The following is a 16,984-nucleotide window of genomic DNA, read 5'->3' on the forward strand; positions in this document are numbered from 1 at the left end:
ATAAGTCCAGAAAATAAACAGAAGAGAAGTTGAGGTGAGCTGCTGGTCATGTGGGAGCTGAGTGAAGGAGGGAAAGACTCCTCGGCCTCCAGGTTGGCTGAGGAGGTTGGGTCCACTCTGCAACAGTCAGGTCAAGCATTGCTGATTTTAGGAACCAAGGATTTGGATGGGTTGAGGAGGGAGATATGGGTGTCCCAGAGGTAGAGAGGTGCAGATAATGGGATAGTGCAGGAGGTAAGGCTAGGCAGCCCCTGCCTTTCCAACACTCCCCCTGCCCCACTGATGCTGGTGGGGAAGCCCTTACTAGGATTCAGGAATGTCTTTCACTTGGTGTATGGTCTCTTTCCTCAGATTGGAAAGGATCGGCCACTGAATTTTGACCCCTGCTGCATCAGCTACTTCACCAAAGGAGAGTACATTTTGGTGGGCGGTTCAGACAAGCAGGTATCTCTTTTCACCAAGGATGGAGTTCGACTGGGGACCGTTGGGGAACAGAACTCCTGGGTGTGGACCTGTAGAGTGAAACCTGACTCCAACTACGTGGTGAGTATAGGGAGTTCATACTGCAGAGCCTTGCTAGAGGAGGCCCTGAGCATCAGGTCAGCCAGGCAGATTCTTGGCCATTGTTCCTGATGGGGGTGGACTGCTTGTCCTCCCAGCCTGAGATTGACAGCTGTCTTCTAAACAGGTGGTAGGCTGCCAGGATGGCACCATTTCCTTCTACCAGCTTATCTTCAGCACAGTCCACGGACTCTATAAGGACCGGTATGCCTACAGGGACAGCATGACAGATGTCATCGTACAACATCTGATCACAGAGCAGAAAGGTAAGTGGCAGGCTTGCCTCTGCTTATAGACACTAGCGTGGGGCTGGTGACAGGACACACAAAATAATAGGAAATGTCTATGTCTTCTCTGGTCTTTTTTTAAAAAATTTTATTGTTTTGATTTGTTGAGACAGGGTTTCTCTGTGTAACAGTTCTGTCTGTCCTGGAGCTCAATTCTGCAGACCAGGCTGGCCTCAAACTCAGAGATCTGCCTGCCTCTGCCTCCTAAGTGTTGAGATTAAAGGCGTGCGCCACCACCACCCAGCATCTCTGCTGTTCTTGCTTTAACTTTTTGCCATTAGAAGGAGGATGCAATAGGAGGAGGATGCAGATCTCTTTGAGAATTTAGCAAAAGCAATTAAAACAAAACAAAAAAAGTACCAAACTCACTATATTTTACAAATAATTCCAAGGTGTAAGTGGGCAAATGGACTCCTTGAGATACAGAGACTGACCTGCATGGGCTCTTGTGAACCTTTACCTTTTTTGGTCAGAGTCACTTCTGCATACTTCTCCCTCAGCATCTGCCCGTCTCTTGGTAGGTCCATCTACTAGACAAGTAGGGCAGTGGACAGGCTCAGGCTTGGTCAGAGGATCAGGGATTGTCTTGGTTAGGGTTTCTGTTGCTGTGGAGAGACACCATGACCACAGCAACTCTTCTAAAGGAAAACATTTAAATGGAGCTGGCCTACAGGTTCAGAGGTTCAGTCCATCATGATCATGGTGGGGTGCAAGCAGACATGGTGCTGGAGGAGGAGCTGTTCTACATTCCAACCAGCAGGCAGCAGGAAGAAAGTGACACCAGTCCTGGCTTGAGTATCTGAAATCACAAAACCCACCCACACTTCCTCCAACAAGGCCACACCTACTCCAACAAGGCTACACATCCAGTAACGCCACTCCCCATGAGTCTCTGGGGGCCATTTTCATTCAGACCACCACAGGGATCTAGCCACACATAGTCTAAACTCTTGACTGTTCCTCTTCTGTTCACCTAAGTAGCTCTGCTGGTTAATATTTCCACTCAGCTGTGTTCATATCCAGATGTGCTGACCACATATGCTGTCTGGATAGGGCTAACCAGAGATGGCCAGATGTCTTTGTGTAGAGGTCCCCGTTAGGGACCTGCAGATTCAGTTTGTCTTCTTTTGTCCCTGCCTGGGTAGATGCATGTTTTGAAAATTCCATCTAAGTGGTGGGAATGTAGCCACTGGGATAGCTCAGCAGTATCCTCTTTGGGTTGTTTACCCCACTTGGTCTGTAGAGGCGGAGCCTACCTCATGGAAGTCCATGGAAGGTGGCAGGGTGTAGGCAGCTGTGACATTGTCATTATGCTGGGCTCAAGATCACTGGAGCCTTCTTTGCTGTGCAGAGGTAGGAGCTCAGAAATGTAGGACAAGTGGTGGTGGCACTGACTGCTTGACATCCCTCAGAGTAGCTTCCGGCTGCATAGTTGGAGTGTGTGCAGCTCTGAACCCCACCTAGCACAGCTACCTGCACATGGCAGGTTCTCTGGGAAGAATTTTTAAATTTTTTTTTTTACTTTTACTTTATATGTCTGAGTGCCTGTATATGTCTGTGTACCATATATGTGCAGTGCCCGACGAGGCCAGAAGAGGACAACAGATCCCCACCAACTAGAGTTACAGGCCTCTGTGTGGGACTGGGAACCAAACCCTAGTCTTCTGTGAGACAGCAGTGCTCCAACCACTGAGCTGCCTTTCCAGCCCCAGTAAAGACTTTTTAATGAGAGTGTCTCACTTTAATTGTCAGGAGCATTAAATAAATAAATGATGGCTTTTAATTTCTCTGCCTTTCACCTTACTTAACAACCTTTTGCTAGAGCCTTTTCCTCCCTTTGACAGTTCGGATTAAATGCAGAGAGCTTGTCAAGAAAATTGCCATCTACAAAAATCGATTAGCTATCCAACTGCCAGAGAAGATCCTCATCTATGAGCTGTACTCAGATGACTCGGCAGACATGCATTACCGAGTGAAGGAGAAAATTGTCAAGAAGTTTGAGTGCAACCTGCTGGTGGTGTGTGCTGACCACATCATCTTGTGCCAGGTGGGCAGCTGGTCCCTCCTCCCCAGGGCAGGTGTCCGCCTCAGGGTTTTAGAGCTGGTCATGAGCCAGTGGCTGGCCACTGTATTGGCATCCAGATGAATCAGTTTTTTGAGGGATGAGGGCCAGAGCTGTAATGATTTTGTACTATGGAACATTTTGTATTGTACTAGGATTAGATAGATGTATTGTAAGGTGTTCTACATGAAGGTTTATTTGTTTTGGTTTTTTGTTTGTTTGAGATTGTTTTACTAAGTTGCTCAAGCCAGCCTCAAATCCATGATCCCCATGCCCACCTCCTGAGTGCTGAGTTGAAGACATGTGTCATACCTGTCTAGGATAATTTTTTTTTGAGACAGTGTTTCTCTGTGTAGCTTTGGAGCCTTTCCTGGAATTTGCTCTGTAGACCAGGCTGGCCTGCAACTCACAGAGATCCACTTGCCTGTGGCTCCTGAGTACTGAGATTAAAGGTGTGTAACACTACTGTTCCCCTTTTTTACTTTTAATTTTGAGACTGGGTTTTGCTAAGTCTGCCATGCTGGCCTTGAACTAACAGTGCTCCTTCCCAGCCTCAGGAGTACTTGGAACCACAGACTTGTGCCACCCCACCAAAATCTCTAAGAGAGTTTTTTGTTTTCATTTTTGTTTTCCAAAGAAAATGTTTTTCTTAGCAAAGATATCTAAGTCTCTAGGTCAGTACTAAGAGAAGTTTTGGTACTGATGTTGAGAAAAAGCCTACGGTGGGTGGACTTAATCTTGCTCAGGCCTGTTGGGAACTATAAAAAGAAAGAAATCCTTTAGGATTCATTGTAACACTAGTATCAAAACCTGGGTGAGAGTCTTGAACCTCCTGCCACTCTGGCTACACCAAGTTAGAGAATAGTGGTGGCACGTTGGTGTTCTGCTGCTCCTGACTCTGGAGGTCCTAGCTGAAGATGGCTTAAAGCCTGTGTTGGATTAGCAGTTGAAACATGGGGCTAGATCGCCGCTGATGGTGTAGGATGGTTTCCCCAGCCTGGGAGCTGGAGCGCTCCTTCTCTGAACCTCCATGCTGAGCCTGGGTTGCTCCCTAGGAGAAACGACTGCAGTGTCTGTCCTTCAGCGGAGTGAAGGAAAGGGAGTGGCAGATGGAGTCTCTCATTCGGTATATCAAGGTGATCGGTGGCCCTGCTGGAAGGGAAGGTCTGTTGGTGGGCCTGAAAAACGGCCAGGTGAGTCTTCCCCAGCTACCATTGGGTTTGTTACCCAGGCAGGCACAGGCTTTCTGTCTGGGATGATGAGATGGACTGTGGACAGCCTGCAGTTTGTTTTCATAATGACAGCTTCAGGCTGTGGCCCTCAGACTCCCAACATGCTCACACCTGGCAGTTGGTGCCATGGCTCCCAGGCTGCACGTAGCAGGGATTAGTGGGCTTAAGGTCACCCCAAAGGTGGGATTTGTTGGAGCCACAGCTTTAGTGGATTGCCAGAGAGGCAGGACAAGATTGTTCAGGAGGTCAGAGCCCTATTAGACAGTGCCTGGATTAACCGGCATCCCTTTCTGGATCCTAGATAGTGCTAGTCCTTAGGCTGTTACTAGAAGCTAAAAGAAAAATGGGCTGTTTGGACAAGTGGATTAGGAAATCTAGGCTATATGAAGGTTGAACACATTTGTGTGTGTGTGTGTGTGTGTGTGTTCATCTGCATTCTTTGCTCAAAATAAGAAAAGTTCTATGTGGGCTACATAGAAATTTGAAAGTGAAAATATAACTGCATTAGCCTGAGAGCCAAGCTGTGTAGCAGATGGCTTGTGGCTGAGGCTTGTCAGGGCTTTGCTGGGGACGGAAGTTGCGGAGCATGAGATCAGTGGGAGCTATCAAGCAGTAGCACCAATGGAAAGTCTCCCCCCCCCCATCAGCTGTCAGCTCTCTTGTGAGACTGAGCATGGCTTTGGGGTCAGATTAACCTGGGACCACATTCTTTCTTAGCTTCTCTCTGACTGTATGCCCCTGGGCAGATCAGTTTGCTCTCTGAGGCTCAAGTTTTCCAAATAAGGACAATACTATGATTCTTCACAGGGCTGTCAAAACCAGGGATGTCAGTGAATGGCAGCTGTCACCATCAGCAGTGTCATTATTACTTTATACCAGATGTCTCGCCTGTGTTTACAGTAGTCCTTCCTGTGTTTGTGTATGATTCCCTACCCTGCAGTTTGAGCAGTGTCATTAAAAATGACCCTGGTCCGCACAGACATTAGAGTGAGTTTGGCATGTCTCAGGCCTGTTGTTGCTTCAGTGACCTCCGATGAACCATTCCTCTGGTCGCTTAAGGATGGTCCTCCCCCCCGCTTTATTTAATGAGTCTTTTCTCTGCACACAGCTTCTGGAGGAGTTAGTGGGTGTTGTTCTTGTAGAACACATGGGACGCCAACAGCCTGGCAGTGGTCCAGGGTCTGGTTGCCATGGTGACTCACATTCATTTCTCTGAAATTTCGCCAGATCCTGAAGATCTTTGTGGACAATCTCTTTGCCATTGTCCTGCTGAAGCAGGCCACAGCCGTGCGCTGCTTGGATATGAGTGCCTCCCGGAACAAGCTGGCTGTGGTGGATGAAAATGACACGTGCTTGGTGTATGACATCCACACGAAGGAGCTGCTTTTTCAGGTGAAGTCCTGGAGCGAGGCCCAGTCCTTGGGACAGGACTGAACTTCCCAGTTGTGCAAGAAGGTACCCAGCTCTGTCTGGGAGGAACAGCAAGGGGCTGGAACCCAGCTCAGGTGTAGACTCTGAAAAGCTCCAGGGGATAGGTGGCCAGGCCAGCCTCTTGAACACTGGTTTCCTTGCCAGTAACACATTGTTCACATAGCAGTAAACAGTACTTGAGGTGATGGTGATGAGTCTGGTGACCAGGTTATAATGCATGGTGGTGATTCTTTTGATGAAGTCTGTGACTCCCATACCCGGGACTGCCAGTTCCTACCAGTGCCTAGGGCACACTAGGAAGGGCAGGTGGAGGCTCGCCCTCAGCTGACTCCCTAGGGTGCTGCAGCACAGTGGCTGCATGGGCCACTGGGGATGGGCATTGTTTGCATGCCCTTTGGTCCTGTGGTTAGAAGAAGCATGTTGATGAGTAGTCCAAAGACTGTACCCAGTACCTAGCAGGCTTTCTGCCAGGCTAGGGCTGTTCTTGTCCTCTTTGGGGCATTGTAAATGCTAATTTATGTGAAGTTAGGACCCCCTGAGTCTTGAATCTCTGCTCTCTGGTTTCTCCTTGTAGGATTTCACAATGTCATGGGCAGACATGGATGGTCTTCCAAGGCCCTCCTTGTCCTTGGCAACAGAACCAGTAGGGTAGAAGTGTGTGACTTCCTCAGTCAGTTGGATAGGGACACTTGGCTGCCAGTAGCCCCCAAGTGACTTCAGTTATTAGCACTTCATGTCACAGAGGAAGCAAAGGGTTCAGGGGAAGGAACACACACCCATTGTCTTTGGACTGAGTTGGGTTCATGGACCTCTTTGAGTCTCAATTTCACCTATGGCTAACATGAAACTTTTTTTTTAAAGACAGGGTATCTCCATATCTCAAGGCTGGCCTTCTATATATAGCTCAAAATAAACTTGAGGGACATCTTCTATTTCCACTTCCTAAGTACTGGGTCTAGAGGTGTACACCAGCACACCTGATTTATACTGTGCTGAGATCAGACCCAGGGCCTTGTGTGTGCTAACTAAGCCACATTCCTGCCCATGCTAACATGAAACTAGGAATTACCTTCTCATAGAATTACCACAGAAACAACACAGGAGCAAACAAGATGCTACTGTGTGCTTAGTGTGGGGCATAACTAGCCCTACATGCTGCCCTTCTCCCCAAACTCAGTACTACTTCTGTCTGGGCCTTTCTGGTGGTTAACAGGCCTTTCAGTGTGTCCTGTATGGAGACTGGAAAGGTGTATGGCTCTTCATCCTTGCTGTGGCTTTCTGGGGGACTAGTGAAGGTGGCTCTTGGGTCTCTCCAGGAGACATAATGTTCCTAGTCTATTATCCATTGTATTTTTCCATTCAAATGAAAACTACCAATTTTTCTCATTAAAAACCCATGCTCATGGTAGAATATTCTAGGCCAGTGGCTCTCAACCTTCCTAATGCTGTAACCCTTTAATACAGTTTCCCATATTGTGGTGACCACCCCCCACCATAGAATTATTCTTCTTGCTACTTCATAACTGTAACTGTGTTAGTTATGAATTGTAATGTAAATTTTTTTGGAGATGGAGATTTGCCTAAGAGGTCTCGGGAACCACTGTTCTAGGCAGAGAGGAATGAGCCTCTGGTTGTCCCAGGCTTCCAGGACTGAGCAGAACACTGGTGGAAAGGGTACCTCCCAGGGTGACTGTGTTTTTAGTGTGAGAATGTAAATGCAGAGACAATGTATTTTCTAATTTTGAAAAGAACTCCCCATTCTTTTGCTTATTATAAAAAAACAAAGGGTGTTATAACCAAAGAAACCAGACATGCAAGCATAAGGAGGGAAAAAAAGCAAAGAAAATAGAAATTCCTCACAATTCCACTCATTCAAAAGCAGTGACTGTGTTCATCTCCAGGGGTAATATTTTTGCCTCCTTCTTGGATAGGTAGGGGTATGTGTGTGTCTGTGTCTGTGTCTGTGTGTGCTGTGAAATCAACTACCACAGAGCAGTACCCCCATTATCTTCCTTTAATAGAAATGGAATCCTACCTGGTTGAATTTCCCCTTACTGTGGAGTGATTAAAATATGGAAGGGATAATAATTTTGAAAGTAGCAAACATCCAAAAATTCTATCACGCCACCAGTACATAGAGGAGTTTGTCTCATCCCTGTTTTTCTGAACCCCTTTTCTCCTTCGCTTTCATCCTGCTGTGAGTACCTCAGTGACTCAGGCTCTAAGATGGGAATGGGAGTGCAAAACAGGAGTACAAAACGGGAGTGATGCCAGAGCCTTACAGGTCTTTGTCTCTCAGGAACCGAATGCCAATAGTGTGGCCTGGAACACCCAGTGTGAGGACATGCTTTGCTTCTCCGGAGGAGGCTACCTCAACATCAAGGCCAGCACCTTCCCAGTGCACCAGCAGAAGCTGCAGGGCTTCGTGGTTGGCTACAATGGCTCCAAGATCTTCTGCCTTCATGTCTTCTCTATGTCTGCCGTGGAGGTGCCACAGGTAACATGTCACTCCTCTCCGGCTACAGAACACACAAAACAAAATGGTCAGGCCTCGTGCTGGTGCTAAGAGCAGCAAGAGAAGGAGGAGGGCAGTATGGAGTCTGTGATGTTGCGAGGTGCTGTGGTCTTGGATGTGTTATGCCCTAACTGTGTAGCCATGCGTCTCTGGACAAAGAGCTCAGCCCCATTGTTGTAGTCAGGGTTTCTGTTGCTGTGACAAACACCATGACCAAAAAGCAAGCTGGGGAGGAGAAGGTTTATTTATTTATTTATTTATTTATTTATTTATTTATTTATTTATTTTTTGGTTTTTTTCGAGACAGGGTTTCTCTGTGGCTTTGGAGGCTGTCCTGGAACTCGCTTGGTAGTCCAGGCTGGTCTTGAACTTACAGAGATCCGCCTGCCTCTGCCTCCCGAGTGCTGGGATTAAAGGCGTGTGCCACCAACGCCCGGCTTGGGGTTTATTTAGCTTACACATCTGCATTGTAGGAAGCCAAGACAGGAACTCAAACAGAGCAGGAACCTGGAGGCAGGAGTTGATGTAGAGTCCATGGAGGGACGCTGCTTACTGGCTTGCTCAACCTGCTTTCTTATAGAACCCAGGACCAGCAACCCAGGGATGGCACCACCCACAATAGTCTGGGTCCTCCCTCATTAATCACTAATTAAGAAAATGCTCTCTACAGACTGGCCTACAACAGATTTTATGGAGCAGTTTTTTTCTTTTTTTTTCAGTGTGTCTGAATGTTCCTAGGACTGTATTTGACTCCTTAGATCTGTACTTATTTTGAGTTTATTATTATTATTATTCTCTCATTCCCGTCGTCCTCTCCTCCCAGTCCCCTTCAGCACCTTTCCTCCCCCCAGACCCACTGTTCCTCCATTTCCTTTCAGAAAACAGCAGGCCTCCCAGTGATTTTAACCAAACTCAGGATAACAAGATGCAATATGACTAGACAAATATCCTCATATCAAAGCTGGATAAGGCAATCCAGTGAGAGAAAAAAGATCCCATGATCAGGCAAAAGACTCAGAGACACCCCCATTGCCATTGTTAACAAAAACTCCAAGCTAAAGAACCACAACATGTATGCAGAGGGCCTGGTGCTGGTCCATGCAGACTGTGATTGCTGCTTCAGTGTCTATGAGACCCTATGAGCCCCGCTTAGTTGATTTTGTGTTCTCTTGGTGTCCTCAAACCCTTTGGCTCCTATGATCCTTCCTCCCTGCTCTTCGCTGGAGTCCCCTGAGCTCCACCTAATGTTTGGCTGTGAGTCTCTGTATCTGCTCCCATCAGCTGCTCGAGGAAGCCTCTCTGATGACAAGGGCTAGGCACCGATCCTGTGAATATAGCAGAGTATCATTAAGATTCATTTCATTGATTTTTTTTGTCCTCTCAGACACCTATAGTTTGTGTCAAGTTGACATAAATCTAGCCAGGATACCCTTTGACCCTCTTTTTTCTGACCTCCTTGCTGATGCAATGAATTAGCAGTATTCAGTTCTGTGTCAGTGGCAGGTCCAGCAGGGTGGATGCATCAGTGCATGAGTGGAAATGCCATGCACAAGAGGAGAATAGTAGAGTAGGGACTGAGCACTGTGAACCAGAGAGGGCACATGGGACCCTGCATAGTCCCCTGAGTCCAGAGGAGGCCAGCCAGAAACTGGGGTGAGAGTATGGAGCCACAGAGTGGGGGATGGCAGAAACAGACAGAAGAACAGTCCACCTACCTGGTGGCCAACCTAGTTACAACTGCCCTAGCTGCCTGTCTTGCTTGTCCCTGAAGTGAGTGGCACTCCCTATAGAACTGTCGTAAAACCAAGACAAACACTAAGGAGAAACTTGGACCACAGCTTCCCATCTTCAAGAGAATGTTTTCTTTTTTAGAGTGTGTGCTGGTGCACATGGAGGACAGAAGAGGGATTAGAGTCCCTGGAGGTGGGGTTTCAGGGTGTCGTGAAACACCTCACATGGGAGTCGAGAATGTGATTCGGGCCCTCTCTTAACCACTGAGCCATCTCTCCAGACCCCAGACATATTATTGTATGTACTGTGCTGATTATTTACCATAAGCAAGGGAATGGAGCTTTTAATCATTTTATGCTATCTTTTTAAAATGTTGAAGAGTTTATTAGTGTATGTGTGTGTATGTATGAGTGTGAGTACCTGTGCCTGTGAAGGTCCCAGGACAACTTTTGGGAGTTGTTTCTCTCATTGTTGGTTCTGGAAATTGGACTCAAGCTGTCACATTTGTACAGCAAGTGCCTTGTGAGCCATCTTGCCAGCCCCTATGCCATCTTTTTTTTGTTATTTGTTTTTTTTTATGCCATCTTATTTTAACCTGACATGTAGCTATTCCAGACCCATACCTTTGATGAATTATTGGCTGTAAGCTATCAGTATCACCTGGCATAGTAGCTCATGCCTATAATCTCAACACTTTGAGGGTAGGATAAGAGGATTTCAAATTTAAGGGCAGCCTGGGACATGTCACAAGATTTTTACTTAAGACAAAACAAACAAACAAAAACCACTGACAGTGAAAACAATCACCAAAGCCAAAGGCCCTGCTTACTTATCTGGCATTTTGCTCAGCAGTCTGCTGGAAATGTTGTGCCATGTCAGTGAACATACTTCACCAGAATTTTCAGACAATCGTAGATTCACATATATGTGTGAGAAATGACAAGTGATTCCTTGTGTATGTTGCTTGGTTCCCCGTGGGCAATAATGTGTAAGGCTGTAATGCAGTTGTCCGTGCGCTCCACTGTGCAGCCTGGAGAACTTTCCTGCCCCAAGCTCCCGTGCCCTCTCTGCTGTGTCCCCAGTTTTGTTTGTAATGGATGCAGCCTTGTGTCGTGTGTGTGGTCCATAGCTCACTCCACCAGCACCTGCTGTTGGGCATCTACCCTACCCACAGCCTTTTGTTTTCTGTTTGTTTTTTTTGGCGACAGGGCTTCATTATTAGCCCTGGCTGCCCTGGAGTCCTCTCTGTAGACCAGGCTGGTCTCAAACTCATGTACATCTTGCCTGTCTTTGCCTCTGTGGGCTGGAATCAAAGGTGTGCACCACCACACTTGGCTGCCCAAAGTGGCTGCTCTTGTGAACAGTGGGTGTCTTCCTAGTATCTGTCCTGACTTAGTGTAAATTCCAGGAAGTGCAGTCGCTGGACCATAGGCCCTGTACACGGAAAGATGTTCAGATGTTCTAGACTGCCTCTCCTCAGGGCTCTGTTAGTCTGCCTGCCTATATACACCTAGGCTATAGCTTCTGCCTATGTCTTCCCTGGAGCCAGGAAGTCCCTTGTCACTTGCTGCTGCAGGGGTTACAGAGGCAGTAACTATACCAGCTCCTGACCCATAGTGAGTGTTCAAGCGAGGGCAGTGAATTCTGATGTGAGTGAACAGCAGAAAGAGAGAAAGCCTGAGAGATGGCAACGGGGTGACATGAGGAACCAGGCGAGGCAAACACGGCCTGCTGGGCTTTTGCCTTGCCATCCTTACCTGCTTCCTGTCAGCATCCTAATCCCAGCACCAATGCTCAGGACCCACTCTTCCTCATCTGTGCCAAACAGGCTTCGCTTACTCAAAGGTTTTCTCCCCAGACTGCCATCCTAACCTCAAAAATAAATGCAGTTGTTGCTCCTAGATTCTGGCCAGCCAAGAGGAGCCGGAGGGGCTTCTGGGGGCTCCCTCTGCCAGGGCCTCAAGATTCAGTAGCCAAAGTCTGTGTTGGTTGCAGCCAGCCTTCCTGCTGATGCAGCAGGCCAGAGCTGCCAAGCATTGGGAAAGGCGATCTGAAGACAAAGGCTGTTTATCTGTCGCCTCTGCCTCCAGTCATCTTGTGGTTTGGGCCTCTAGACCAGGCAAAAAGCCCCATTTTTGCTCTTGGGATTTTTTGGTTTCCTTTCGAAATTTGTATCATCTTGTGCAAGAACTAGTGTGTCCGAGCTGCCAAGTAGGATAGCAAGCTCCAGTTGAGCTCCATCATGTCATGCTTGGAATATAGCAACCAGATAAGGAGTTGCTCAGAGGGGACTGGTTCATCAAAGCCTTGCTCAGGTTGTGCCTCCTGCCTGTGTTGTCAGCCACCGGCTCATCTTGTGCTACATTTTCATGTCCCCTGTCGTGGGGCAGTCAGCACAGCAGAAGTTCTGCAGCTTGGGGAAAGGAACCCTGAAACCTGGTCCAGCTGCATCCTGAACGCCTCTCTTTGGGGCCTCATTTCTTTTCTGTGAATGGGTATTGATTTTTGTTTTTGTGTGTTTCTTTTGTTTTGCTTGAGACGGGCACTTGTCGTGTTGCCCAAAAGCGAACCTCCCACCTCTACCTCCAGAGCAGTTGAGACTGCAGGCTTTGCCACTGTGAAATGGGGTTAATTACACCCATTTTCAGGTTTTGCCTGCCCCAATTCCTGTTATTATTTCTTCTTATTACAGACAGTCATGAAATAGCAAAAGCCACAAAACAGCTAAAGTGGACCAGAGGGTATGAGGAGTCTAGAAAATGAGCTCATTGTGGGGGCAGAGTGGGTGGAGTCTGAGCAGGCTTCGAGGAGGCAATGAAACCTGTGTCCAGGGAGATGGTTGCCTCATTGGTCCACTGTAGCCTGAGTGGGCATAGGCTCTAAATAGAAGGTAGCCTGTTTTCCCACGGGGCACCTGGCTAGGATGTGGCTGAGCCAGGCCTGGGTGCTAGCTCAGCTGCTCCTAGTCTGTGGGCAGCTGCCTCCCTACAGTGAGGGGAAGTGGCTGGTGTGGCACCACAGGAAAAACACTCCCTGGGAACAGTTGTGTCTTACTGTCAGAAGGTAGACTGCTTGAAAGGAAAAAGGTTTCTTTTAATTTTGAAGTTAAAAAAACAAAGGACCGGAAATTTCAAAGATAAAGGCCCCAAATGGAGAAAACAGCATCCCCAACTCCACATTTGGGAACCATTAGCACAAAGGTACTGTTGATTGATTTCCACTGCCCAGAAATCCAGAAGGGAGCTGTGGGTCCCTGAAGCATATTGACTGGCCTCAAATCAAGACAGGGTCTCTTATTTCCAAAGATGCTAGGGCCAGCTCAGCTTTAGTCTGATGTGTGTAAACGCATGCGCACGTCTGTGTGACACACACAGTAAGAAGGAGCACAGGACCTGAAATATGGGGTCACATCTTGCTCTAGCTTCAGGTTTTCAATTTGCGAGGTCATGTGTCCTCCAAGAGTCTCCTCTCCTGGGTCTTATCAGAGGCAACACTTCCTTACACAGGGCTGTTTGGACAGCTGCAAAGTTCTTTGTAGCCTTAAAGAAAAAGAAGTCATACGGAATACTTGTAGATAGATATTCTTAGCTAGGAGCTTGATCTTTAGGGGAGAGTTGTTCTTCAGCCCCGAGACCTCAGGATCTTGTCCTCAGAGCTTTCCTGGGCAATCTGGAGCAAATTCCATACCTGTGCCTTTTTCAGATTCAGTCCCTCTGAGAAAAGGCCATCCCAGATGTCTTCCTCCTGGTCATATGACTCACTCCTCTGGCCCAGGATGGAGGTATTGCTGGGAACCAATACAGCTATGCTGCTGCCTCAGGGTGTGCAGGGCTTCACCCCGGAGCCCCATGTGGTACAGCACAAGGTTATTCCACAGAGGCCAGGAGCAGCTCAGACACCTCCTCTTGGAGCACAGAGAGAAGAGTTTTCTGGATGGACCTTCTAGCAGAGCTCTATAAAGCCAAGTAGGCATTTCCCATGGGGGGAGGGTAGTTCTTCCCAGAGAAGGTGACATCTTAGAGTCAGGTAGACCTAGGGAAAGAGGAGGCAGATGGCAGCCAGAAGTGTGTGTTGAGAGTGCTGTGACTCAGCAGGAGAGGGTGGCCGAAAGGACACCCAGGTGTGCCTGGGTGAGGTTGTCAAGGTGCAGGTTGATGGCTGAAGTCTGAGGTAGGCATTTCCGGTGATAATACTCTGAACATCTGAAAGTGGGCCTGCTTGAAGTCCGACTCTTTCCAGTGCTCTGAACAGACTGTTAACTCTCTCCCTTTTCTGAAACCCCACAGTCTGCTCCAATGTACCAATACCTTGATAGGAAGATGTTCAGAGAAGCCTACCAGATCGCTTGCTTGGGAGTGACAGACACTGACTGGCGTGAACTGGCCATGGAAGCTCTAGAAGGATTAGAGTTTGAAACTGCAAAGAAGGTATGCATCCAGTCTCTCTCTGTGAGCCAGAACTTGGTCCTTGGAGGGTCTCTTGAGGCAGAAGGGATCCAGGTATTACTGGAGGGGCAGGAACTGCCTGTAATGGGCTCTGAAGTCAGACTGCCTGAGTTCTCTCCTCAGTCACCCTTCACCGTGGGCCTGGCAGTAACAACCTTCCCAAGGTTCTTTCTCAGGAGAGTTCTGGAGCACTAGGCCCTGTCCTCACGAAGTTGGGAAGATCTTAAGCAGAAAACACCAGTAAAACTTCTGGTTGACTCTGGCTGTCAGTCTTGGTGACAATCATTTATGTAAAGAACTGAGATAAAAGCCTGTCATGGCAAACATTAAGTAATCAAGTATCCTATAGGCTGGGTATGAATAGCAGCCACTTACCACACCACCACTGTCCTTAGCACTGGCTTAGTGCAGAACTGGTCAGGCTCTGGTTCTCACAGCAGTGTGCTGCTGTCCCACAACCTCGCGTTGTGATCCATACCGTCACTCCCGGTCTGGTCACTGTCCCACAACCTCACGTTGTGATCCATACCGTCACTTCCGGTCTGGTCAATTAAAGCTACGGAAATGGTCAAAAGCAGTTAACCTTTGTCTAGGCACATGAAGAGTCCCAGATGTGTCTCCATCTGCTAGACCGAGGGAGACAGACTGACTTTCAGCCTCTCCCCTCCTCCTCTCTCCCTGTTTTCCTCCCTTTGCCCAGGCCGCTGGTGTTGAAGGACCTGCAGACATATACAGTGCCTGCCTCCTGTTAAACACAGGACAACTGAAGCAGAGCACATCGCAGAGCTGCCCTTTCCCTTGCCTTTTCTCTCATCCCGACCTCCCTACCTCTGCTCTAAAATTGGGCTGTGAAAATGCATAGTGCTCTTCTTGCATTTTGGACTCACTCTTGATGCCTCCCCAGGCCTGGTGAAGGGCAGTTTGGAGTCACTGTGCACATGCCAACCATATAAACAGGGCTTGAGGCACAGCTCAGTGGCAGAGCACCGGCTAGCATGCACGAGGCCCTGACTGACTACACAGCACACGAGGAACAATGACCTACCCAATAATGACCTGCATATTTGTAGGTCTGATAAGCATTGGGAAAGTATCAGACTAGGGCTTTGGGCATTCGGGGGAGAGGGGAGGCTTCTCCTGGAGGAGCTTACTTCTTCTGCCCCACTCGGAAATGCCAGCATGTGAAGCGTAACAACAGGTTCCAAGGATGTCCCCTGTTTATAACTAGGAATACATTGTCTCCCTCTAGGTTGTACCCCTTTTCACATAGAACCTAAGATCCAGCTCATGCTACTATTGTCCTGCACAGCCCAGAACATGGCTTCTGTCAGTTGCGGAGCAGATGTCTAAACAGAGGGAACTGAAACTAGGATATACGCTTCAATTCAGTTCATTCCCACCCTGCATCCCAGAACACTGAGAATAGACACAATCGTGTCAGAGCGCTGGGTGCCTTGTTAGGATGGTGACAAGTGAAAATTGTGTGAACATTGCTTGTGGGCAGCCTGATATTTAGAAAAGAAATAAAACTTTGCCCATAGACCTTGACCAGTGTTTTATCTTAATCCTGAATCCCTGGCTGTCCTCTCGCCTGGTCACTCAGTACTCAGACAGCCTAGAGAGGTGTCCCCACTAGATGGCACCGGAGAGCTGCTTAGTGCTGCCAACTGCATCTGTTCCCTGCTCCCCCTTCCCTCTGTGGAAGTGTTCATAGTCTTGTGACTGACCACTTCGAATAGCACCATGACTCTGTGGTGTATCGGGGCTGCTGAAGGATGTCAGCGGCTGATTTATCAAATTCAAGAATCCAGTACCCAGAACCACAAAGACTCGTGGAGAGGGCCTCATTCGCCTGACCATAAAGAAGGTGGCTGGGCTCAGAGCTTGGCCGAGACCTGAGTCTCTTTACTCTGCCCAGTGCCAGGGACCGACTTCTGAACCTGTTCAGGAAGGCAGCTTGTAAGACCTTTGGCATAGTCCAGCTGACATTTACTCACACTGCTCATAGACCGTCTCCCAGTTCTTCAAGAAAAGCCAGGTGCTGGGCACCGTGGAATCTAATCTACCTGTCACCCAGCTTCTCAGAGTTCAAGGGTGCCGAGTTCAAGGCCAGCCTAGGCAACATAGTAAGTCCCTGTTTCAGAGAGAAAGCCACTTGCCAGGTCCCTCCTGGGCAGTGCTTTGCCTAATCCTGCAGTCTGCCACTGCCATGCTCAGACAGGAAGCGTCCTCCCTAGGGTATCTGCCTCATGTTTGTGTAGCTCTTGGCTCAGGGAGATTTAGCTCTCTGTTTAATCTGCCTAGCTTCCCCTTTCCACTGTGAACCCCTGAACTAGGAAGGGGGACAGAGGCCAAGTGAAATTCCTGTGTCCCTAGCCTTTGAATAAATCCTGACCCTATAGGGTCAGAGGATGAAATCACCCTGTAGTCATCTGCAAGGCAGTCGGAAGCTGGATGACTTGATCCCCCCCCCCATTCTTCTAGTACAGAGGGTGCCTTGCAATGGCCAAGGGCTGTTATGCATTCTAAACCATAATGGCCCAGGAGCTGCTGCTCAGGGCATGTATCAGTCCATTTTACATGGGCAATGCAGAAAGCACAGCTGGGCAGAAATGTTGCCAGCAGAGCACGTGAAGGTCAGTTCCCCTAAGCCCCTTGTGGTACCTGAAAGCAACAAAAGCCTCTTCGTTGGCACCAGTCTGCCTGACCCTCACAACCTT

At 48.3% G+C, this 16,984-nt stretch overlaps 1 protein-coding gene across 7 annotated transcripts in view; it reads left to right on the forward strand.

The window, feature by feature from the left end:
- Positions 1–16,984, forward strand: part of Ift122 (intraflagellar transport 122) — a 69,768-nt gene that overhangs the window by 29,355 nt on the left and 23,429 nt on the right. For all 7 annotated transcript variants that reach the window (XM_040739268.1, XM_040739269.1, XM_040739270.1 and 4 more), the window contains 7 exons: positions 352–543; positions 689–827; positions 2,693–2,895; positions 3,966–4,103; positions 5,370–5,534; positions 7,873–8,070; positions 14,106–14,246. In XM_040739268.1, the coding sequence (XP_040595202.1) occupies positions 352–543; positions 689–827; positions 2,693–2,895; positions 3,966–4,103; positions 5,370–5,534; positions 7,873–8,070; positions 14,106–14,246 (1,176 nt within the window). The remainder of the gene's footprint in view (positions 1–351; positions 544–688; positions 828–2,692; positions 2,896–3,965; positions 4,104–5,369; positions 5,535–7,872; positions 8,071–14,105; positions 14,247–16,984) is intronic.

The sequence above is a fragment of the Mesocricetus auratus genome, unplaced genomic scaffold (assembly GCF_017639785.1).
Source record: "Mesocricetus auratus isolate SY011 unplaced genomic scaffold, BCM_Maur_2.0 Super-Scaffold_100676, whole genome shotgun sequence".
Taxonomy (NCBI): domain Eukaryota; kingdom Metazoa; phylum Chordata; class Mammalia; order Rodentia; family Cricetidae; genus Mesocricetus; species Mesocricetus auratus.